The sequence below is a fragment of the Centropristis striata genome, chromosome 13, assembly GCF_030273125.1.
Source record: "Centropristis striata isolate RG_2023a ecotype Rhode Island chromosome 13, C.striata_1.0, whole genome shotgun sequence".
Lineage (NCBI taxonomy): Eukaryota > Metazoa > Chordata > Actinopteri > Perciformes > Serranidae > Centropristis > Centropristis striata.
Window position 1 is genome coordinate 5,472,010 of NC_081529.1, and position 25,516 is coordinate 5,497,525.

At 42.0% G+C, this 25,516-nt stretch overlaps 1 protein-coding gene across 2 annotated transcripts in view; it reads left to right on the forward strand.

Moving 5' to 3' along the window:
* Positions 1-510: 510 nt before the first annotated feature.
* The window catches only part of LOC131983167 (trinucleotide repeat-containing gene 6A protein-like), a 37,954-nt gene continuing 12,948 nt past the window's right edge, over positions 511-25,516 (forward strand). Inside the window, exons 1-13 of one of the 2 annotated variants that reach the window (XM_059347819.1) lie at positions 511-670; positions 2,215-2,266; positions 8,909-9,007; positions 15,476-15,787; positions 16,744-16,791; positions 18,300-20,330; positions 20,471-20,666; positions 20,775-21,238; positions 21,408-21,539; positions 21,646-21,882; positions 24,624-24,809; positions 24,986-25,146; positions 25,379-25,456. In XM_059347819.1, coding sequence (XP_059203802.1) covers positions 16,746-16,791; positions 18,300-20,330; positions 20,471-20,666; positions 20,775-21,238; positions 21,408-21,539; positions 21,646-21,882; positions 24,624-24,809; positions 24,986-25,146; positions 25,379-25,456 — 3,531 coding nt within the window. In that variant the 5' untranslated portion in view covers positions 511-670; positions 2,215-2,266; positions 8,909-9,007; positions 15,476-15,787; positions 16,744-16,745. Of the gene's footprint in view, positions 671-960; positions 1,667-2,214; positions 2,267-8,908; positions 9,008-15,475; positions 15,788-16,743; positions 16,792-18,299; positions 20,331-20,470; positions 20,667-20,774; positions 21,239-21,407; positions 21,540-21,645; positions 21,883-24,623; positions 24,810-24,985; positions 25,147-25,378; positions 25,457-25,516 lie in introns of those variants that run through there. The other variant, XM_059347817.1, reaches the window with a different exon arrangement.

Below are 25,516 nucleotides of genomic sequence, written 5' to 3' on the forward strand. Positions count from 1 at the left end.
GAGAAGAATAGAATTCTAGTGCAGAATAAATATGAATATACAGTATAAAAATGTTGGTGCTATGAAACAAATAAGGTGCAATGAACAGTGTGCATAAAAAACACATAAAGTGCATAGACAGTATGTAATGAACCAGGTTATTATTTGTTATTGTACAGTGTGATGGCATGTGGCAGGAAAGATTTTTTATATCTGTCCCTATGACATCTAAGAATAAAATAATTCTTAGTTTGGCGTAATATTTTCCATGGGTTTATTCATTTAAAGCTACTAACCAGTTTAACCTTGAATATGGTTGATATGCTTGGCTTTACCTTTGCTCTCTTCTTGGTATCATTTCTCTACCTTTGGCTGTGTTTGCTTTTCTCAGTCAGAGGAAGTGGTGAATGTGTTTCCTGCTCTGTCTCCCCCCTTCAGAAACACACACACACACACACACACACACACACACACAGTCAGAGCTGAAGTGAATGCAGAGAGAGAGAGAGAGAGAGAGAGAGGAGGGGAAAGCAGAGCTCAAGCGAAAGAAGGTTAGCCAGCAGCGAGTTAAGAAAATGGCGATCATGCAGGACGAATGCCTCCCCTCGTAGATGCTCCAAAAGCGTTGAAATTCTTTTAGCCTTACAGCCGGCTTTCCTTTCCACTCTGTTGCACTTTATACTTCAATGAGGTGAGCTTGATTTTACGATGTTTTCTTGATCAGAGGACCATTTCTTTGTGGCGGAGCTAATGTGCGCAGGGAGTCCTGCGCGAGCAGACCGGGGACTGGTGGAGATAAGTTGAGCTGTTGTTTAGTTAGCCATGACCGAGCTAAGCTAACTAGCTAGCTAGCCTCCTGTTCACGTAGCATTTGACACGGCGGCTGGGTTGCATTGCAGTTTGCAAACCTAAACAGTAAGCGCATCGACCGAAAACAGGGCAAAGTGTCGGTTTGCAGGTGTGTGTGTGTGTGTGTGTGTGTGACGTACAGACGGTTGTATTTGTTGGCAGGTTAGCGCTAACTAGTAGCATTGGTTAACCTTAGCTCGCCGGTTGTGCGTACATATCTGTCAAAAGAGACTATTATGTCTTTTGTTCGATGTTAATGTCTCTATGGCTTTTTGAAATCAGTGTACAATCATTGTGTGTGAATTTCACGTATCACTGTTCATTTTAACGTAATTGCAACCTTTAAAATAAGACCGGGTAAGTTCACTAGCCGCTTCGTAGCGTTAGCTCGTAGCTAGCATTAGCAGCCATGCTAATTTAACGACGCAGGTTGCTCGGCGGTGACTCCGGCTGGTTGTCCGGCCCTTTGGTAAATTGCAAAAGGAACATGGTTCTTAGAACATCCTTAAACATTGAACACTCGGTGGTGAAGCGCAATATTAATGTACATTTTGTAGTGAAATTGTGAAGCTGCAGAGTTGTATTTCGGTGGGAGTGTTTAACGCCCTCTATCGGCTGCAGACAGCAGCTGATTGGCTCTACTCTAGACCTCCACTCTGCCCGGTTTGCAGGACGAATTCTCCTAACTTTTTTACTCCGGACCGACGACGCTGCAGACTCTGCTTAATTGCATAATAATTTAATTACATCGGCTGTAGATGCCATGTTAAGACCATTGTTAGTCTTGGCTCCGCTGGAAAAATACCAGGCTCGAGAGAGAAGCCATGTTGGTTAAGCTGTAAGTCAGGCAACAGCTGAGATAATGGCCGATCAGGACCCGAGCTGTAACTCTGACCTACACATACTCTCACTCTGTGTCTTTATCTGTCATTCACGCACGCACCAACACGCACACACAATCTCTATTCACCTTGTGGAGCCTGAGCTTTTTGGGACTCTGATCGTGCATTGCCCTGTTATGCAGTTTAACCTGCAGTTCCACATCGACTAGTGGAATACTTTTCATACAGCAATTAGTGACGAGTCTCACTGCTTGTTAGTGTGTGCTTGTCCTTGCATAGATGTTGTGGGTGAGGTGCATGCCTTTTGACCCGTGCACCATCAATAATTAATTTTAATGGAGTCCTGTTTACCATTTCGGGTTTAGCTCTGTCTGTATAACCCTCTCACATAGCTTTAAAAGAATCATAAGGTGTTGTTGAATCACAGTAAAGCAATAAAATGGTAACACACAGGGTAGCTTTTATTTGTTAAATGAGGTTTGTTTAGCTAAATATAGTCTTTAACATTTCAAAGATTAACCTCCTTATCTCTTTTTTCCCTCAGAGATTCGGAATTGAAAGCTGTTGCCACCAAAGAAGCTGAAGCATCGTAACAGGTGAGTGTGCTACTGTAAATATGATATATTTATATCCCCTTTCTAGATATTTCTTTTTAGATGATGTCCTGTGTGTGTCTCTGTGTGGTGGGCTTCTAAAGGGGAGTGTGTGGGACGGGGGGACAGGGGATGGGCAGCTGCTGCTTATGCAAGCACATGCAGTTCCGTTTGAATTGAATTGGAGGGTCTGGGTTGGTCTAGGCCGCATTGTGCTGAGTAAGCTTTGCTGTTTTAAAATTGCTAAATGAGAAGCCAGAGTCCTGATGTTTTGTGTGTGGAGAGGTGTTTGTGCAGCGCATTGTGTCCATACAGTTGCAGGCACACAATAGAGCTGTGCACCACAACTAGTCCATCTACCCGTGGCTCCAAGAGCTGCGTTTAATCTGTTTTCTGTTTGTAGATCCTAAATCTGTTTATGAATCTTGTTAGCATACACAATTTCCTGAATTGGGTTTTGTTTGTTTTTTTGTGTTTACGAGAGAGCCAGTGCATCAACTTGCCTCCCCTCTTATCTCAAAAAGTGTTTGTTGTCAGTGTTTGAGGGTGTTGTTCAAACAAGACGCATATAGCAGGTCAGCTGACTTGGTCCAGTCTCTGTCATGTCTTCTGTAATTTACTTTTCATCGCTTGAAAATATCATTAAACAAAGGGCTTTGTAAGGTATTTTATTATGCGAGTTTGTTTTGAGTTTGTTGCTAATGCCAATTGATGATGTTTCACATTTTCCCAGCATTGAGACATATTTTCCAGCTGTGTTTATGTGGGTGTGACTGCCTCGAAGTAATGTAATAGCAAACGATATTATTTTATTTTCGATGTATACAGGGTTTGTACAAAGTCTCCAATGTTTGGAAAAATTCTATTCTGCTTGAATTTACTCCTTAAAATGCTTGATTTTAAACATAATCTGGTGTTTAGCTTCACAATCTTTTATGTAAACCAAAAATTATATAATAATCACTGTAATATTCATTGCTCACTCAATAAGCAAGCAATGAATAATCATGATCAAAACATACAGTCAACACATCAGTTAATGTGAGCAGCTGGTCATATGAAGTGACAATATATATTGAATGCTATGTGTATACATTTATTTTGTAAACTTTCGATGTGACGATTAAGGCTTTGAGAGTCTGTAAAGTTCTGGTGTAATTACCTTTTAAAGTGTTAAAAAAGTGCTTGATTTTCAAACACTTGGTTTTCATTACCCTGATGTTTAGTAACATCCGCATAAATCTCGTTGGAAACTCTGTTTTGTTCCATAAATAACACGCTGCCAACATTACAGTGTTGCTTGAGGTCATTTTTGTTTCAATTCATAGCCTTATGAAAGTGGTTTTGCTTTCATGTTTGAAGAAGTCATCCTGTCCTAAAGTTTACAAATAGAATTTGGTGGAGGTTTCTATAAAAGGCAGCCCACAGTATCATAAAGTTGATACATTTATAGCATTTGTGGCACCAGCGGGGATTACATCCTTCAGGACAAAAAAAAAAGGAAAAGAATAAGTGTTTGGCGTTTCTGCTCTGAAGCCCTTTAGTTATGCAAAAGCAAAGCTCAACTGTGAGTCACTTTCTAGACACAGACTCACCATCCAGCCCGCTCACTCACAGTTTAAGTTTATTGCTTATGAGCCTTTTGCATCGAATAAAAAAAGGTGTAATTAGTTGTGACTAGTGTTGTTTCCTTTGAATTTAGAGAATAATATGCTGTCTGGCTTCACTTTCACTTTTGCTTGCCTGGCCCAAATTACTGTTCGCCAAACATGTTTTCATTCTTGTCTAAATATATCTAAGAGTTTTCACAGCTGCTTTATGACCTGTTGAAGCAGTAGCAACGTACACTTGCATAAAGTGACTCCGTGCAGAAATGGCCATCTTGAGATAGTCTTGTTTGGAATTTAATACGGCAGTGCTATAAATTCCTAAGGTGTTGCAACATTGCTACATTGGTTGGGGATCAGGTAGTTGACCATTGCCCCCTCTGAGCAGTAAAGCCACACCTGAAAATGGTCATGAGACTGTAACAAGCAAGGAGCTGAAATGAAGCATTTGGTGCTGTTGACCTCAGCAGGTTCAGACAAGATACAGTCCACACAAAGGTAGTTTGTTAAGCAAGTTATGTTGCGATGTTGATGGGAAACCGTGTCTTTAGAGATTCAAAGCAAAGTAGTGCAGCTGATGTTTTTTTTACAAAACTTTCATCACAATTTCATTTTTATAATGGTTTAAGAATTAATCCTTTACAACAAAAGGTCCATATTATAAGCCTTAGAGTATGGCTGCACTTGTAATTTTGAATATCTAAACTGCAGGAGAAGGCAACATATATGTCAAAATAAGTATTGTGGTGCTTTTTGTTACAAAAAATCCCGCCATGACCATTTTAATACAATATTTAATGAAAATATAAATAACTTATGAATTATTACCCACAGTATTGTGAATCACATAGCAATAAGGGATGCCACCACTTAATAATTATTGCAATTCCAGTCAAAATAAAAGCTTTTAGATATATATATAAATTGTGTTTTTCAGCTACAAATATCATATTTCCTTTCTTAAGTTACCATGACTTGAAATGAACCGCTCTGATTTTGACTGCACTGTTGGAACGACAGGTTTAATGCAGCTAGGCTGGAAATGTCACATCTTGCAATGTCTTCCTCACAAAGCCTTCGCTGTTGGGCTGTTTGTGACGAGGGGGCACTCTTTGTCGCTCACTAATTGAGTGATGGTGTTCCTGAACCGAGCCTCCAGTATTCAGCCTCTGTGAGAACATGCTAATGCAAGTTGATGCAAATGACGTGGTGTTATACATGCAAATTAGCCACGCGACTACCCTCTGGCTTTTGTTCTTCGGGGACAGACGAGCTCTTGTCAGTGTTTTTGTGGATGCTCATGTCTATCAGTTTATGTTTGGTTGTTATGTCTGGGGTGTGTGAAGACGGCTGCTCCACAAGGCTACAAATGCAATCAATACTCTGTCTCCTATAAATTTGAAAGTCCTCCCTGGCTTCAGTGCATGACTCACATTGAGGAGTGAAAAGCACTCCCACAGGGTCTTAAGATGCAGTAGTCTAAAGCTTCAGATTTTTGATCTCTACCTCCTCAGAAAGCCAAATATAGTTTTTATTTTAAAAGTATTTCAGTTTTATTTGACAGCCAGCACAAAAGGGTTCACAGAAAAGGCAAGCGGGTGGCGGCAAAATCTTTGCTACATCAAGAGTAGAGTAGATGTAGCTTTAAACTTAACTGAATGCAGCAGTCACCCTAAAATTAATAAAGACGAATGGAGACGGGTTCAGTGAAATTCACTTTGTTTACCAGGACATGCAGGTGACCCAGAGTATTTAAAATGAATATCCTGTGCACCTCTTGACTTGTAACTTTTATGGCATCTATCTTTATCTATACAGTTGTATGTCACATTACTACTGACCCTTTTAAAAGTATTTTCCTCATTTTTCTTTTGTCTGCTGCTCTTTATCTCTCTCAACCCTCCCTCTGTCTCAAGATGGAAAAACAGAAAAGTACAAGCTTAATACTGGAATCAGCTGTCCAGATTGTTGTTTTATCCACTTTAGATGCTTTAACAAAGACCATATTTAGAGATAAGGTATTTTTGGAAAGCAATTCCATTTCATCAGCCTGGTGATTTGTATGCAATGGTGAAAATGGCTGCCCTTTCCATCTGGAATGTGTTGTAACATAAGGCACCATTATAAAAAAGTAGTTTTAAAGTTAACTGGTGACAAACTCATCCGTGGCTGCTCATAGTAGCTCTAGATAAATCTTGATAATAAACAGAGATGCGTATGTATTTGAAATTGTTTTATTTGTAAGAATCTGGTGACTTGTATGCTCAAGGCTATTGTACTTACCTATATTACCTCTATTGCCAGACTGCGTGCACATGCTTGCATATGTCATCATTGTTTACAAACTGTAAAAGGGTTTATTGGTTGTTTGTGGGCTTCGTAAATCTTTGTGATTTGCCTGATGTTAACGTGTAACTCCACATTGGCTAGATGGACTCATGCTTCGATGAATCCCGTCTGAAAGTCAATTCACAACTTTAATTTTGCTGCATTTCTGCACACGTTGAACTTAATAAAGATAATGTTTCTCATGAGTATCTGAGACCATGTTGGCAAAATGGGAAGTGTTTGTAGCCCGATTGGTTGCTCATTAACAAAACCCTTCCAAGCACAATAATAGAAACCACATGGTCATCACCTGCATTTACTGTCTCTCAGGTGATCTATTACAACAGACAGACTTATGATCAGGGTACAACACTGCATGTTGTCTTTTTAGTAACTAGAGTAAAAGTCAATACATTTCTGCTTTGAATTGCTAATATACATGAATAGTTATCTGTTTAAATGCAGGTCAGGTAGGGTCTTGGATTGAAATTGGTTTCCTGTATTTTTTTTAGTTTTCAGTACCACCTGTCACTAGGAAAAAAATCATAAACCATTTTGTTAAAACTATGATGTCCGCTTTTCTTTTTCTTTCCCTCCTCCTCTGTTCTGCCTGCCTTCTTCTTTATCCCTTCTTTTGCCTTTGGTGACTCGCGATGCCCCCCTTCCTTCGTCAGCTGTAGCTGTCGGGGGATGGGCAATTGTCGGTCCATTCATAAACAGATGCTGCCCATGGTGTGTATGTGTGCACTCCAGGAGGGCCCCCACCATGCTCTGCTGTTGTTGTTGAACCCAGAACCATCTGCTGAAGCACTTGATGGTTGGAGGAGGGAGAAGGAAGGGGGGGGCGGGGGAGGGAGGAGGAGTGTGGGAACAGAGGGAGGAAGGTGGGGACTGAAGGTGGCAGCAAAAAAGGATTCAACTGGGTGTACATCTACAGTTGAATTTTAATAGATTAGGCAAAGCGCTATCATTTAACACATTGGTCAGAATAGTTTAGGGAAATAGAAGCCCCTCTGTGTCAGAACTGACCATTTGTGATTTAGGAGAGTTTGATGTCTGTCAAAGATCAACACATGCCACTTACCTATTTGTTGGACTGCTGTCACAGTTTTGCAGCACATTAGGGCCCACAACTTTAATTTAAAAAATTAAATAACTCGCATACTAATAGAATTGAAACTTCCATTATATCATAAATATGTTCAAGGCCCTTTCTCTCATATGATTTCCTATGAACTCACAGTAGGCAGCTAAATGCCTGTATATTTTTTTCAACTGTTTTCTGAACTGTTTTTTCATACTGATGTTAACTGATGTTTTTTTTTTTTTTTTTTTTTTTTTTAGTATCTCAATTCATTTGTGTTGTATTAAAAGTGTTTTGATTTTTATTTATTTTTTACATTCAAAGCGTTTTCCAATAAAGCTTTATGATGGCAACAGCCTAAAGAAAATACTTAATTTAAGGATGGCATCTTTGGAGATGGACCTCCAAGTTAGCAGCTGTAGCAACTTGAATTGAGGCAGCACAAACTCGGTGGCAGCCCCGGGTTTAACCAGCAAATGAAAGTTTGCTGATCTGGCATGGAATCAGGGCAGTCCAGGATCAGTCCCCCCAGTGCTCTGTTTATCGTTGGTTAAATTTGAGTTGTTACAGTGACTCTGTCACCAGAGCTGCAGCTGCACTTCTGCCACTTTCCTCCAACTATCCTCCTGACAAAGTCTCCTAGTGGTAGGGAGTAAGGCAGGTTTCACAAAAAAGAAACAATCCTAGACAGCCACCACTGGAATTTAATTCTACAAATAATATAACACTAATATTACTGTAGCCTAATCTTTATCTGCAACTGTGCAGAAATACAGGGGTTTAAACAGAATGTTTAGACGTGGAAAAAAGAAGTTGTGCAGCATTTGAATATTGATTTAAAATAAAATGTCTGTTATGAATGAACCTTCAAACTGTTGGGAGCAGCCCTTGACAACATATGCACATTGCATTTGTAATGCAGAATCTTATATCAGCATTTTGCCTTTGACAGTAATAGTAACAACATTTCACTATTTCTATGAGCCACTGTGCAATTATCAAATAAAACTAAATTATTACACATTTGATGGTGCAGCCTGTTGGAGTTGTTTCAGCATCTCTGTATGTCTGTCTGTTTATAGCCAAGGTAAGTGCTGTGCTGTAATCCCATTATCGGATTAGACTGCAGCCTGCAGCTTTCTCCTGCAGGCTAAATGGCACACCCACCGCGACCACATCAGATAAACTTGACACTCACTGAGGGAGAAGCCACAGTCTGATTACATACTAATAGGACACTAATCAGAAGACCATGGAGCCAAAAAGAGTAATATTGTAATCGGTCAAAAGCAGTGAAAATGGTTCGTTCCAAAGCATTTAACTGCACCACTTTTTATATTTTGAGGTCAGATTATTTAATCAATAATCAAACCATTTGTCACTAGGCAATTTACACTGGTGTTATACTACTATGATTACTTTTAGTATAAGCAAGAGGTTATGAAAAAAAATCCTAGCATAACCAAAGAACAGCACCATAGATGGGGGGAAAAAAAGGAGCGCTTGAATTTGACTGGTGTATGAACCTTGTTTAAGTTATCAAAGCACAATTTTGTTGTGTCGCTTAACACAAAATGCAATATCAATTATAATGATGCTAAGGTTTTTTTCTCTTGTTGTTCACAGGGAACATACCCATAGAGGGAAGAACAGTGGATGGAAGAGAGAGAGAGACGGAGAGTGTGACGAGGACGGAGGATAAGAAGATACAAGACTGGTCAAAAGGTGAGACAAGAAAGTCATGGCCTCTGTTTTGTCGGGAGCTGTGGGGTAGTTGTGTGGTGTGAAAGTTGATAAAAGATAATGCCATTGATCAGCACTAGGTCTGACCATTTGTATTGATTTGCCATCGCAAATGTTCTCTGTGAGCATTTGAAGGCTTTGTGATTTATCGCAACTGCTGCTTCTAGGACACCAGATCCTGTTCACGTTACACAGAACTATTAATCTAGAACACCACGAAAACTGTAAAGTCCAGTTCTCATATTGTTCAGTATACCCATATTTCCCAAAAACAAATCAAATTCTGTACAGTAAGCAAAGAAGGGGTTAATATTGAATATCTACTGAATTGTGGTCTAGGTAGTAAAAATAGTTTCACAACCATCAGTGCCACAGTTTTGTGGAGAGACATGATTTTGGCAATACATAATAGAAATTGGAGCGGTATTAAACAGCAAAGCATGATTAACTCCCAAAAGACCTCAGAAAATCCACAAACTGCTTGGCTCAAGACATCAACTCCTATATTATTTTCTAGACTTTGTCCATTTCAGCTATGAAGTCTTTATGAGTTCCAAAATATTCAAATGTTTACTTTTCCAACATTTTTTCTTCCTTGCACAGTCTGGCTTCTGTCTCCGTTTGTCTGCCCCTGCAGTGCAGTGTGCTTTGCTCTTAATGACTGCACTGGTGTTCTTTGCCATGTGACGTAGTAGTGTTTTCCATTTGAATCGCCGTTACAGTTTCCATTGAGACCTGTTCGTACGAGCCTACTACAGTTACAGCTGAAACTACTGTCATGGCTAGCGTAGGCAGGAAGTCTGATAGCGTCTATCTCTGACCTTGAGTGTGTCTTTGTGTTTCAGTTGCTCTCTCTGTCTATTGCTTTTTGTTTTCATTCCTCTCCACCGTCGTCCTGCTGTGTCTATAGTCTCACCCTCCTACAGTGTTGTTAGATTTGACTGTCCCAGTACAGAGAAGTAGTTCAGAGTTTCTCTGTAGTACCAAACTGTGAACTGGCACAGACATTTATCGTTGTGGAAGCTCCTCCCCCAGATAATGGTTATACAAAAACAAGAGTGAGAGCAATCATTGTGCCTCTGAAAGACTCAGTATGTACTTAACAGCGTCTTATAGCAGGATTCTATGGGCTGATTTGCCCTCCTGTAGTCAGCAGCTCTTTTAATCCAGTAAGAACATAATATATTTCTGTTTTTCATCACACACTTTAGTAGAGCTGCACCAATTAGTGGTTTATTCCAGTAATTCCCAACCGTTCTTGAAGATGTACTCTTGAACTCTTATCAGATGAACTCAAGTACCCGTTCATCAACACTGCCATCAGGTTCCAAATGTGTGTATCATTAACTGGATTTTATTTAAAACTGTTCATAATGATTATTTCACATTTCTTATAGTATTTTGAAATATTTTAAAAGTAGTTCTAGTGCTAGTAGTCAGATGTTTAGCTATTTGAACCCTTTAGCCATTAAATGCAACTTATACCATGGTCTTGGTTAATGCTCAATTCTTATTGGCTGCATCAATTTGTTTACACACATTTTTTAAATTAGTTGAGCTTCACCACAATGTATCCATGTACCCCATGGCAACTACAGAAATTCCCCCTAGAATGCAAATATATCTGATTTGGAATAACCAAACTAACCAACTTCACTACTTCCTGGCTCTGAAATGTGAGGTTTTACAGTTAATCTTTGTCCTATATCATAGTAGACTGTGTATCGTTTATCTGAAGACATCACCTCCAGACAGGCATTTTCTACTACTGTAAGAATTGGCACAGTATAAAAAGCTTGCTCAACTACCAGAAGACTTGTCATTGCTGAACTCAAACCAGTAGGTACAAAGGAAACAACCAACACTCCCACTGACTATTTTAAACCCTGCATGTCTGGTGGCACCCACTACCATTGGCTGGGTGTGGGTGGACAGGTACCTGTGAAGTCAAACTGATGACTGAATAATGGACAAACCAGCTAATGAGTCATATGCAGCACCCGACGTTTATGCTTTTGCGAACATTGCCCTTAGTTTGAGTCTGATGTGTGTGGGGGGCCTCTCCAAACCCCTCCCAAAGGTAACGTGACGGCATTGGACCACGTGACAAGTGCGCTTATCTGCTCCTGCACACATTCACACTTTACATGCAATCTCATGTACTGCATACTGTTTTGAAAGGGAGGTAGTCATGCACAGCATGGTAACACCTGCCTTTTCTAAAGAATTCCTCCTTTTTATTTTACCGATTACAGTGAAAGCATGGAAGATGCACACCGCTGCTTTCACTCCCAGGTTTCCCCTCAGCTTAGCTGTTGATAAATAATGCTTATTTGCATATTTGAGAGTGAGACTCTGGCATGTGTTTCTTGTGCTGATGTCATCTTGCTCGGACAAGCCCAGAGGAATTGGGAGTGTTTAGGAATGATGCCATAACAACAGGGTCTTCCCTAACAAGAGCTCTTCTTCTGTTTAGTTCAGCCCAGAGAATATGTGGAGATGTTGGGCTGGACCTTTCCTTCATTTAAACTTTAGTTTAAACACAATCTATAATAACGCACTGTATATTTATAGTATACAGTGTATAGAGCACAAAGCGCTGTCAATGCAAGTCCTCCAAATTAAACATGTCTGTGAGAATGGAAACTGTTTGTGTTAGATAATCTATTCCTCTCCGACACAAGCACATTCTCAGAGGATGAGGAAACATCTTGATGTATTAGAATTATTTGCGCTATCAAGACTCAGTGTACATTTGTTTAACATTAGATGGAAGTGCTGTAAGTGCACTCATGCTTGTGCTGCACTTGAAGTGATGTGACTGTGGAAATCAATTTTATACCAGTACTAACTGTATAGCCAATCCATACCTGTGTGCTTTTTATACCTCTTATACGGCCCACTCTTTGTGCGTCCATCTCTTTTTTTCTTTTTTCTCTCAACGTTAAGGTTTGTTACTGAGGGCCGGATTTGTTTTACTGGTGTGCAAATTATGTTAAAGAATATGTTAGCTGTTTGCAACAAAGCACCATGCTTCAAATAGATTTTGCAGTTGCATAGCAACAACAGGACACGGTAAAAAGTGCATTTAGCTAGAAACAATACGTTGACAGTCACTGCATGAGTTTTTTAGATGGTCAAGTCAAACAGCTCACATCTTGTAAAATGAGTTGGTTGTCTATTTGCTAAGCATTGTCTTTTTAGTTTCTTTCAGCCCACTTGCTTTTTAGCCGTATAGAAAGTTCCCTGAGTACTATAAAATAGTGGAAATGTCCTTACAAATATACCTTTTATTTATGACAGGTTCTGTATTTTTGAGTGTGTGTTTGGTCAACAGCCTTTCATGTCTACTCAGATGTACCTTGGTTTAGATCCACCTCTGTTCTACTCCTACTCTTCAGGTTAGTTTATGTAACAGGTGAGGTAGAAAAAAAGGGCCAAAGCACTTTCTTGGTTAATTTTATTGATCTTTCTTCGCTATTGAAGGTTCCAGAGGCTTTGTCTCTTAAGTGTTTTTGCTTCTTGCCCTGTCTGCTAAACTGGAGAACACATTGTACCCGGTTCATGTGCTGCTAACTTCAGGAAGTTGACCTCTTTGCTTTTTATACATGTTAGAAGCTGCAGCTGCATTCCTCTCACATCAACCTCAGTGACAGGCTATTTTTCCTCTTTGTCCCTGCTTTTTTTTTTAACATTCCTCTTCTCAGTCTATCTTCTCTTTCCCTCCTCCTTACCTTGACATTTTTTTTTTCTATTCTGTTGTTCACATTTCTTTTTCTCTCTCCCCCTCAGCTGCACTGTCTGTGTTTGTGTCTTGTCCCTATATTCCCTCTCCTCCCCCCCTCAACACTCTCTGTCTGTAAGATGATAGCAGCAGCCGAGCTGCTGCCAACTCCAGGGCCCCTCATGAAAGCTGTTCTCAGATGGGAGCATGGGGAAAGAGGAACAAACTGTACTCTATGTACTGAACAGCGGCAAAGAACATGCTTACATTTACTGGGGTTGAGCAGTGTAAATGTTTTGACTTATGTTAAAAATGGAGTTTGTTGTAATCATGGTACATTTATGGTCCTTCTACAAAACAGGTTGCACAATGAAATAAAAGCCAAGTAGCTATCTTATAATTCTCTGTAATCCTATAATTTGAAGTACAGAGAGTTTTAAAAAAATGATGTTACAGTTAACAAAACATTTTTAATATTTGAAATAAATTAAAACAATCCCATCATTTTTTTTGTTCTCTCCTTACGTGTAAGCACACCCTAAAACCCTAAATGAAAAAGTGAAAGAACTGGATAAGATGCTGGGCATACTAAACTTTTAAAAAATGTAAATATTCTTTGCATTTATAGTAACCATTTAGATGTGTTAATAAAGACTTTGAGTTAACTTGAAAGTTAACTTAAACAATTGGTTGAATGGTTATTTTTTCAGCTATACTTTTGTTGATCAAGTGACTAATCTCTTAGGCTCTGGTAAACAATATTAATTTGTTGTTTTTATTTATGGAAAATCATTTAATTTCAGCTTAGTGCATGATCAGCATGGCATCAAGTGTTTAACATCTTTCTCCATTGTTTTGATTTGCACTGCCTTATAAGGATAGGTGGTTTTTCGCTGCGTGGCCTCTTTGAATCAGATGCTTTGGGGTTGACAGAGGTCTTTCCATGTAAGAAGGTTGAGTCAAGACCCTTGCAAGTAAACAACTCAGTTAGCTGGAATGGGCCCACCCTTTTTAGAGCAGTAACTGAAACTGAAAAGGCCAATGTGATACCTTTCTGTTCTGTTCCTTGTCATTGGGAGAATGCTGTGTCTTAACTACTTTTGGGCCACTTTCTTCAGAGAGTATTTTGTAATAATGATATCATTTTCCCGTCTGTTTTTTCCTGATTGGTTCCAGAGGGCAGCACAGCAGCTTCTGGCAGGCTTTATGTTTAGATGCTGGCAATATGCCAAGGTTTAACTAGTGAGCTGTGAGTTAACAAAGATGGAGTTTGGCCTCAGTTAAATCCGTCTGGTCAGTATGTAGTGTTTAATAGCATTGGTTGCTGGTTTGTGTGTCTGAAAGAAGCCTGTTGCCTTATATGAATTGCAGTAGTCAAATTATATTTTCTTGTTGCAATGAGATCATTCTTACAGCGATAGTCTAATAAACATGCCACTCCAAATTGAATATTGGAGGCAATAAAATCTGTCACACACGCTCCAAACTTTTAACACATGCATGCTTCATTGCATCTGCAGACTTGCTCATTGTCCACACATGGGTTTGTTTGTTCTCGTATCATATTGGCTAGTGAACAGAGTGGTTGCTATTTGAACTGGAGGTTTATAAATAGACTTGTGTACTGCTGCAGCAGGCAGCGAAAGCTAACACACTTGCTAACCTGCACTAGCAAAAGGTCAGGAGACAAGCACACGTACACCACACTTCACTTCTTGCTGTCAAATACACTGGTCCACTTTTACTGAAGGATGTGTGCATCTCCTTTGTTGATTTGTGCCTTTGTCCTCTGCCTCCATTTAATTTGTTTCCATTCTTTCTCAGTGTCTCTTGCTGTCTTTGTCCACTTTACTTCTTTTTCTTTCTCTACTGTGGGATAAGAGGTTTTCCTTGCCCTGGCGTTGCAGGGCAGTGCTGCCAGCTTTAAGCCTGTTGTATAACCCTAATCTAGTCATACCCATACACTTTTATCCCCGTGCAAGAAGAGAAGGTGTCTGAGGTGGTCTGTCTGCCTCTTACGTCTTCTTTATGCTGCTTTTCTGACTAACCTAGCTGACTCACGTAGAGATGGCAATAGTTAGTCTCCTTTAGCAGGAGAACAGGCAGCATTCCCTTGGTCAAAAATGCTCCGAATTTATTTCTATAACATCACTAACGTAATGGAAGTGGCTTCGACTTGCAACTCTGCCCTGCGCCTCCACTAAAATTTACCCTTGCATCAAAGCTTAAGGGATGCCACGTTGAAACCATAAGAACAGTGATCAGCTTAGTTTGTGTTAGGTGGGGCGGGTAGGGGTTGTTCACAATGAAGACAACATCCAGCAAACCAATAGTGTCCTTTTCTGTAATGCTAGACACAATCCTACTGCTAACCATCTTGTGGAGATTGTCACTTTGTCGCAGGGAATGAAATATAACCACTTTACTTTTGCTATAAATAAGTGCACAAGAGTAGTTCAGTTTTCAGTAGCAAGTAGAGCCTTGCAATTGTTGATCAAAAATGACTGCGTGATGGTTTGATGATGCACGATGCATATTGTCATTGTAGATTGATAATGGTATGATGCATGAGACATGGAGTGACAAATGTCTGAAATCCAAACTGTTATAATCTCTGTCAGTGTGTAACTGAATCATTTAATATGCTCATTTGAAATTGCTAATGCATACATACAATATGTTGACCTAACTGTCTCTCTTTTGTCTCTTTCTGTCTCCCTCTGCAGTGCCAGAGCATACCAAGTCAAGGCAGTCTTAAATCTAAACCACATCCCCCCTTCCCCCTCCCCACATACACACATACACACACAAACGCACACGCATACAGTCCTCAGCAATGCCAAGGGGGCCTGATCAGCCTGCTGCCCGCTCTGACAAGCCCTGCCTCTTCACCTCAGACCCTTGAGGCTGTGCCCTCTGAGCTTTGACCTTTGACCTCCCCTTTGTCGACCTGGGAACCAGAGGTCACTTGTTCTCCACTCAACCCGGGGACGCCCTCCTGCCCAGCCAGGAGCCGCAGCCACGCGCCCCACTCACAGGTAAACTATGAAAAGAAACACATTTTCATAAACAAACAGCAGTGCATTACACTCAATTAGAGCCGTCTGTATCCTTTAAACACACAAGATACAAGCCTACACAGGTGCTCTGTACGCCAATGATCACATTCTTGGATAAGCAAGAAAGCAATTGGACAGTTATATTTAAATGGCAAATGTTAAAATGTGGGTGTGTTCTTGCTCATAGCTTCTGATGAGTTTGGACTTGTACTTCTGTCCACAATAGAAACACATTTCAAATATTCCAGTTTTCAATTAGACTGCAATAAAGAGAAGTTCAGAATGTTGGCTGCTCTAAATGGCATCGTAAACATGTTTGGGCATCATTGACTTAAGAAAAACAGTTTCTAAAAGGTTCCTCCAGCTGCTTGAAATCCTTAAACAATGAAATAAATAGTGTGCTCTTTATACTATATAGATATGCATATTCCAAAGTCTTTGAAGTGCTGTTAAAGCTTAAATGCTTGAAAGGGGCTTGAATTCGACTTGTAAGAATTACAAGCTGATTTTTTTTTGTGATTTTTTTTACTGTGCAGTCATGTTATCAGAAACAATCTGAAGCAGGTTGCACTAAAATAATCCAATTGAGCATAAACACCTAATTCAAATCAGAATTATTCACACATGAAAGTTACTTGAATTCAAATAATTGATTTTTTCCCTTTATGTTTATAATATGAACAACCAGTTATGACTACTAACTTTGATCAGCAGCTAGCAGGGTCTGTCTGCTAATGCTCTTCGTCTTGCAAGCCCTTCTCACTTTGAACTCCTCTGACTTTAAAGCTCTTGTTTTCTCTTCTGTTTGCTTGATTCTCATTGAATATCCTATCTGTCCCAACTGTTTCTAACATCTCCCCACTGTGTTTGTTTTTTGGCTCTATCTCTAACTCCCTGCGAGTCTGTTTGACAGTCTTTCCTCTCTCTGTTTCCAGGCATGGCTCCCATTCGGGATTCCGTCAGCCACTCCCCTAATCAAACAGGTGACTACACATTGCCTTTTTCCTTCCCCATTCTTCTTGCGTTTCATTCTTCCTCCCAATGTCTTACTTTGCCTCTCTGCTTTGTGATCTAGGTACACCCAGTCTGATCTGACCTTGACAGATGATATATTTTATTCATAGATAGCAGAGAGATGAATGAGTGAGTGTGAAAGTGTGTGTAGAAAGGTTGCAAGAGGAGACTTGGCAAGCAGACGCGATAAGCGCCACAGAGATCTGGCAACCAGTTTATGTGAAAAAAAGGCTTTGCACATCTCTGGGTCTTTCTCTCACTTTCAACCAATTGAAACAGGAAAAGGAAAACAAATAAGCACTTGTAATTAAATGAATATGACGAATAAGAGACATTTCAAATAATATAGTATTCATGTAATAAAACGGTGTTGTTGTAGGTTAAGTGAAGTAGCTTTACTCATGGACCAAAAGGTAATTGCAAAGTTTCTATGTAATGTTTTTTCCTTCTGTTAGTGAAAGTCCATTGTTTATAATCCAGGACAAAAACAGACCTAAAGTCAGTCTTTGCTCATAGGGATGCTAAATTAGAATTTTTTTCCTGCCTGATAGCCGACCCTCGTTAACTGATCATTAACCTTGAATGTCTGACGAGCCCCCCAGCTGCAACAATGACCCAATGCAAAAACAGGTTAAATCCATCATTTACAGCCAGCTTCAGTATATACACAAAAAAGGATTTTTACAACTGTCAAAGAAAAGGATCTGTCTGTTTCGATAAAGGTAGTTTTTGGTAATGTTAGCCAACTTTGTTTAATTCAGTACCACAGAAAGTGAATGGGGGCTCCCACTGCAAGATTGCTGCAAATGGTGATAAATAAGGCGATGCACAGAGGGTTGCTGCAGCACTAAAAAAATGTAGGCACTGGCCACTGCTACTGAATGAGTGTGTGCAAAATCACATCACAAGTGTTCTCTGGAGTCTAATTTTAGGGACATGGCAGGTCTGAATGCAGATGGTTTCAGACAGTTGTAATGTATTCAGAAAAATATCAAGGCTGAAACCAAGTCTGAATCTTTTTAGCTCCCACCACCTCCACCCCCACCCCCTCTTTTCACAGACAATTGCCATCTCCCCTATGCCCTCTGTCTCTCCTCCCATGCTGATGGTCGTCCTGTGCCTCCCTGAATCCTAGTTTATAGCTTTGGCATGCTTTTGGGTCCTGCTGCGGTGACAAAATGGTGGCAGCTGTGTCCAGGCTCAGGCCTGGCACTGATCACATGCAGAACAGTTGGGCAGCTGAAGGTTGGAGGGGATAGAAAAATCTGAAAGCGACTGTGAATGAAGGGAATTGAAATCACATCTGCTGTTTTATTTAATATAGTACATTTTACTGTCTTATCATATGACAATGATGAAATGGTGCCTTTCCTAAATGCTCGAGTGAATGAATGTTTTTTTTTTTTCCCTCAAATTTGAAAATATATTTTTTAAATCTAACAGTAGCCCCTGGCATATCCACTCTTTCTCTCTCCAGGTCTGGAGCATCCTGGCTTGGACTCGCAGTATGAGCCTTCCCCCTGGTCCTCTGGCTCGCCCTGCAGCAGTGACAGCAACAGCAACTGGGGCAAAGTCCTAGTGGACGGAAGCACCGACAAACCCAACAACCCTTCTTCAACTAACTCTTCCGTCTGGCCTCCCTCCTCTTCCTCATTCTCTTGCTCCTCGTCTTCTTCCTCTTCTGGCTGCGGGTCAGGATCAGACCCTGAGTTGGCATCAGAATGCATGGACGCGGACTCTAGCTCCTCGATCGGCTCAGAGAAAAACCTCGCCGCCGTGACAACAGTGATGATGATGTCAGCAAATGCTTCTTCCTCTGTGTCTTCAACGGCTTCTTCTCCCTCCTCCTCTATGGTGACTTCTGCCATGATGGTCGGCGTTTCAGTGAATGGAGACAGCAACGGCAACAGTCGTCAGGTGATCGGTGGAGGGATGGGAACCATAAACGGTGCAAATAATGGAAATAATAACATAGCCGGGTCCTCCCACTACTCCGCGGCTGGGTCCAGCAGTATTGGCAGCAATAATATGGGTAACCACAACAGCAAGCCCGTCAATAACGGTGGTGTATGGGGCAGCAACATGATCACCACCGGCGGAAGCACCCCCTGCATCAATGGAGGGTTAAACCCAAACACTTTAAACCCAAATGCCAACCACGGTGCCTGGCCGCAGAATCCAACCCCAAGCCCAGTGTCCCAGGGCCAACGGCCTACACAGGCTCAGGGGATGAGTTCCAAACTGGGTATAGCTCCCCAACAGGGCCCCATGCTGGGCTGGGGTGGCATGGCAGCTCCAAACAGCAGTATGATGGAAGACACTGAGGTGAATAATGGTACAGCAAGCAGCAAGGTGTTAGGAAGCAGCAACAGTGGAAATGGTGGCCTACAGCCTACCAACCTTAACACTGAATCCAATGGACCAAATAACACTATTATGATGAATACTACTACTACTACTACTACTAACGCCACACTGACCTCTAGTCCACCAAACTCTACCGCCTCACCCCAGCTCAGCGGGGATTGTTCCTGGGGCTCTATTGGAGGAGGGAATGGGGGTCCGCTGGCCAATGGAAACCCCCCATCAGCCCCCCAGCACCCCCAAGGAGAGCTGGGGGCTCCTGGGGCTTTCGGTACGCCTTGGGGCGCAACTACCTATCCTGGAGACAAGGGCCCCCCAAATGCAGACACTGTGAACCCCCAAAACCCTGCCTCAATGCAGGCTGGGAACCCCCAAATCTCCTCTACTGCTGCTTACAAGAGTAATAATAACCACAATAACACTGGGGCCCCACGCTGGGACCAGGGGCCCGCCAATAACCCAAACCAGCCTCAGAGCAACTTGCCCTGGGGCATCGGCTCGAATCAGATCACAGGCTCTGCAGGCCAAACACCAGGAAATGGCAACCAAACTACGATGGGCCCTCCAGCAGGGATACCTCGCCCCTGGGGGAGCAGTGCGTCTTCTTCTTCCTCGTCCTCATCGTCCTCGTCCACATCTAACAAGATGTCAAATGGAGAATGGGGATCAACAGCTCCTGGTAACAACCATTCAGATGCTGGAAGTCATAAAGGAAGCTCTGCCAACAATGGCTGGAAGAGCCTGGAGGATGACGCCATGGGCATGGGAGGTGGAGGGGGAGGAAGTGTAAGCCATGGCTTGGGGAGTGTCACTGGAGGCTGGGGTCGCTCTGGAGGAAGTGAAGGAAGCGGAGAGAGCTCCGGAGGCCGATCCAGCTCAGACAGAGACGGCAGCCAGTCAAAAGGGGGAAACCGCAGAAAAGTCATCAATCCAGTATCAGCCACGTTTCAGACCAACGTGGACCCGAGGGTTCTATCCAACACTGGATGGGGACAGACACCCGTACGGCAGAACACCTCCTGGGATGTGAATTCTCCTGCTAACAATCGGCAGCAAGTTTCCAGAGGAGATGAAAGAAAGCATAGCAGCGTAGGCTCCGGATGGGGCACAGCAACACCGGCAGCTCCCTCCCAGACCTCCGGAGGTAGGGCATTAATCCATATGAAACTTTTGTGTGATTGTATTTTAGTGATTGTTTAGTGATGTAATTTGTTTTTTTACATCTATTTTTATTCATTACACAAAATTATGCTAAAGATTGATCTCTTTTTCACGTTCTTGCAGGTTGGGGGGGTGGGCCGGGCAGCTCAGGCCCAGGTACAGGAGGTTCTGGCTGGGGAGATCGGCCAACCTCAGGGTGGGACAGCAAAGCCCCGGCAAGTGGAGGAGGTGGGCAGAGTAGCTGGAACGATGGCTCCAACTACAAGGGGAGCAACACCAACAGTAACACTTGGAGCAATAACATTAATAAAGATGACAGGTAATTTAGATAGAAATACGGATTTTGTCAATGCAGAAATATTGTTTGCAGTAAATGTTACCTTTTTTTGTAATTTTAACTGATCACCTTCGTTTTTTTTAAATTAAGGTCCAATACATGGACTAACACACCCACACCGCAGCAGAGCTGGGGTTCCAATCGTGGAAATGGAAGTGAAGGCTGGGGTAATGGTGGAGATGGAGCTAGAACAGGGGGCAACAACCACTGGGGTGAAACCCAAAAAGCTGCCAGCTCAGTGAGCTGGGACAGCGACAGCGACCGGTCTGGCTCTGGGTGTTGGAGCGAGCCAAGCCGAACCAACACCAGCAGCAGCAACACCTGGGTAGGAAGCGGAGGATCAAATACTCCAGACCAGAGCACTCCGAACCCAGGCTCCAACTGGGGGGACTCGGTCCACAAACCTAATCCTCAGAGTAACAGCCAGGGCTGGGGTGAGCCAATGAAGAACAACCAGAACTGGGGTGAGCCAAATCCCAAGCCCTCCAATGAGTGGGGAAAAGGTCCTGAATCCAACATGTCCAGAGACAATCAAGCCACTAACAAGCCCACAGGTACATATTAGTAGTATTTATTCTACCAGAATCTCTGTTTCCCTTGTTTTTTAGCAAGGAACGTAAGGAAGACTACAGGGCACCAAATGGACAATGTATTGCAAGAAAGTTTACGTAGGAGGACATACAATTGATGACTCACTTGTGTTCATATGCATTTTTCCACCAGGCTGGCTGGGAGGCCCCATGCCCACAGTAGGTCAGAAGGAGGAAGTGGCAACTGGGTGGGAAGAGCCTTCTCCAGAGTCTGTCCGTCGAAGGATGGAGATCGATGATGGAACAGCAGCTTGGGGAGACCCTGGTAAACACTCAGCCCACGATGAATTTCTTTTGCAAAGCCTGAACAAAATCCCATGAAAGTTGCAGTTGTTTCATGGACTCAACATGTAATTGAACTTTCTTCTTAGGTAAATACAGCGGCGGCTCTGTAAACATGTGGAACAGGACTGGCCAATCAGACCAGGAGGCTGTAGGCCCATCCAGTCAGCACCAGGCCCAGCACCAGGCCCAGCACCAGGCCCAGCACCAGGCCCAGCACCAGTCTCAGCACCAGTCTCAGCACCAGTCCCAGCACCAGTCCCACCCAGCACGCAGCTCGATGCATCCTTCTCAGCCAATGGCCCAGGACAAAAGCTGTACTTCTGGTGAGTTGGAACGTAACAATAATTCACATAATTTAGGCACATACATGCCTGTATGTTTAAGACGGATTAAGACCAATTAATTCGCTGTTTACTAGGGCTGGGTGATTTTGGCTGAAATCTTCTATCCTCATATGTTATCATATATCTCAATAACGTTACACGTTGTTTACAAAACAGCGCGTTTATGGTTCACATCACAGCTAAACAGCCAACCCCACTGTTAATTACTTATTGCTAAAACTGAGAAATCTATGCTATACATTGACCAAATAAGTAATGATTAAGCTAAACTAAAAAAAAACAGTTTCGACATCCAGGCAGTCTTTCACACAACTTTTATTATGAGCACACAAATAGGCGGAATAAACAAAAACAGTTGTGCAATTGCTCAGGCACCTCTCACTGGTGCATACATATGAAAAAAAGATGATTACAATTCTAACATCGCTTAGTCACACTTGCTTCCTTTTGAAGTTTATGCCCAGATAGATGTGGCAACAAGGCTAACACGGATCTTGTCATCGTTAACATGTTTCAGTGGTTTTAAGCCTGCAGAAATACATTCATCGCTAAATTCTTGATTGACAATGTATCCATTGATTTGTAAGTTTGGCTTCCTGATTCTCAAATGCACAGTTCTGACAACAGTACTGACTTTGGGTGGATTAGCATGCAGAATAACATTTTGTTTTTTGTTTAGTTTGATATTGAGGTTTATATAAAAATGCTAGAACATGAGCCAATATCTAAAATGGTACAAGCGTGTAAGTGCAAGCCTTCTGGTGCAGTCTGTGAGCCTTGAATGGATATAAAGGTGCAAGTCCCACCCACACTCTCTTTTTGAGATAGCTGAAATAAAGTCTTAAAAGGATTTAGACAGTACAAACACACAAAAAAGTGTGGATGCACACGCATTCACAAATGTATTCAAAAGCGTACACAATTTGGACAGAATCATGGAGAGAAAACAAACACGTACAGCCATTCTTCCCCATCTCCCTACGGTGTTGTCTGTGTTGAGGGCTTTTTTGTAAAGCCGGTTGAGTCATCCCTTTGGAATGCTAAGAGCATCGATTTTTCTCTTCTCTCATTCGCCTTTTTTTCCTCCTCCCTTTCTCTCTCACCCGCCAATTCTGCTTGCTGTAGAAACACTGGCTTTTGTTGGGCTTGAGAGGAAGAAAGCGAGAGAGACTATGAGTGGTAGAGGAGGAGGTCTGGTGACTTAGTAATAGGAATGGTTCCAATGTAAGATGGGAAAACTAAAACGAGTAAGGCGGCTATTCTGTAGAAGTGGGCTGAGAAGGGGAAAAGAGGGAGGGGGGTGGTTGGGGTTATTCAGGGTAGCTGCCGAGCGAGCTAACTGGAGCAGCAAAGTGGATGGCTGGGATGGGTGGGGCAGACTAACCAGCTCCTGTAATGAGAAAATTAATCAGGTTCTAGATTTTTGATTCATTTTAGCCGATTTTGTTTTTTATTTGCGGAACACTGAAGTGTAAAAATGTAAAAATAAACGTTTTAAAATATTGGATGATTCTGTCTTAGAAATGGTGTATTTATTAGTCTTAAAACTGACAACTTGTCAGACACAAAAATTAACACATCAGCACGCATTACATTTCTTGTCCACCTTTTTATTTAGGTCAACTGATGCACCTACATAAACAGAGTAATAGATAGAGGCTAGGGTTACAGTCCGTCAGTTGGTGTTTGTTTGCATCCGTGCAGATGCACTTGCAACCCTGTTTTGTGTGTTGCAAATGTGTACATTTGCCTAATAAGATGCATGTATGTACCGATTTGTGCATATACAGCTAGCTCTGCACCTCGGTTTAGCTTTGTGTGCATGTTTCTTCATGTTGTTATGTGCAAATACTTGTGTGCGAGCATGCCCAGTCACACGAGGGACACTGGAGCCTGAGGCCACCCCATGATCTGTCCTATTTTTACAGCAAGGTATCCCTGGCATCTCACCAAACGCCTCCTGTGGAGGGTGAAAGTAGCAGGTCTGGGCTGTCAGCTGTAACGGGAGCCTTTTGAACTCATACTTGCACACGTACTTGCACACGTACTTGAACACACATAGGCTCACATTTGAAAGTGCATAGGGGCCATTCGCACGTCTGCTCACCCACAAGAGTTAAAGTAAACAACACTTGCATAAGCAAGTTGACGCGGGGTTCCCCAGGCACTTGAGCAGGGCTCTCTCCCCGAGCTCTGCTCTCTGATTGCAGCTGAGAAAAACAATGCAAACCTGCCGCATCACTGTAAATAATAAAAAATGTGGTTCGGGTCTACAGGAAGATAGTATCTACATATTTAAAATAGGGACATTGATGTCACTTTTTCCACATGATGCAGCCATCCCTCCAAACAAGCATGGCTGCTCTGTATGGGGGAGCTGTGATACAGAGTCAAAACAATCTATTTTACAAAAAAAAACATAAAATAATTAAATATATCTAAATGTGACTTCATGACACATGCAGTAACTGTAATAATATGTAGTTGGACATAGGGTTGTACTGCCATACTTAAAGTATAGATGTATAGATCTTGCCAGCAGACACCTGTAGTAAAACTACATTTTCACCAACCCACCTGTTTGTACACCCTTATACCTTGAGGGTTGTAAAAACAATGATATTCAGCCAAAATTGCAAGCATAAATATAGAAATGGTTCAAGACAACACCACATTAAGTATATCCTCATTCTAATGGGTACCTTCCTTTTTTTCTGCAGGTTGGGGTGAGACTTACTCCCAGAAGAAGGAGTCCTCATCATGGGAACCTCCCGCTCCTCCGCCTGTGTCAGTTGACAATGGGACATCCGCCTGGGGAAAGCCCATGGACACCAGCTCCAGCTGGGAGGAGCCCGGCAGAGATAACAGAGAGTCTGGGCCTGGATGGGGCAACCAACATAAGCCTGGTAAGCACACACATGAACATGAATATTCAGCAAATCAGCAGTCTGACCTTGAACTCAGACTTAAGTGCAAAGTGGCAGGAAAGAGAATTGAAATGAGCAAATAGAACCATAAACAATCACTTGTTGGTCTTCACTTTTTCTCTTGGTCCTTCCCTTTTTTTTTTTTGTAACTCCAGGTCCCAAGCCCATGGAGACATGGGGAGGTGAGGAGGCGTCCATGGGCAATAGCTGGGACCAGGAGGAGGAGGTGGAGATCGGCATGTGGAGCAACAGCCAACAGGATAACAGGTCCCACGACCAAAACACCTGGAACTACAAGCATAAAGGCTCCAACAAGGTTTGTCCACCATGGCTTTTGGGAATTTATTGATCCGTGCTCTCACCACATAACTCACATTAAAGCAAACAGTGTCTTGGGTTAAAGTTTGTAGTTATTTTCAACAGAAATATTTTTCTGAAATTATTTGTTTTTCTGCAGAAACACTTAGAAAGGCAAATGGTTGAAAATGAAACCCTGCTAATGCTCCAAGTGTCTCCAATTGATATTTTCTTTGTCTGTTGCATTTCAGATGAACAAACCAGTCAACAAACAGGATGAACCCTGGATGAAACCCTTCATCAACCAGTTTAACAGCATGAACTTCTCTGTAAGTATTATTTCTCATTGTTTTCCTCTTGCTCTTTCACTTGAGAATTCTGCATGTCTA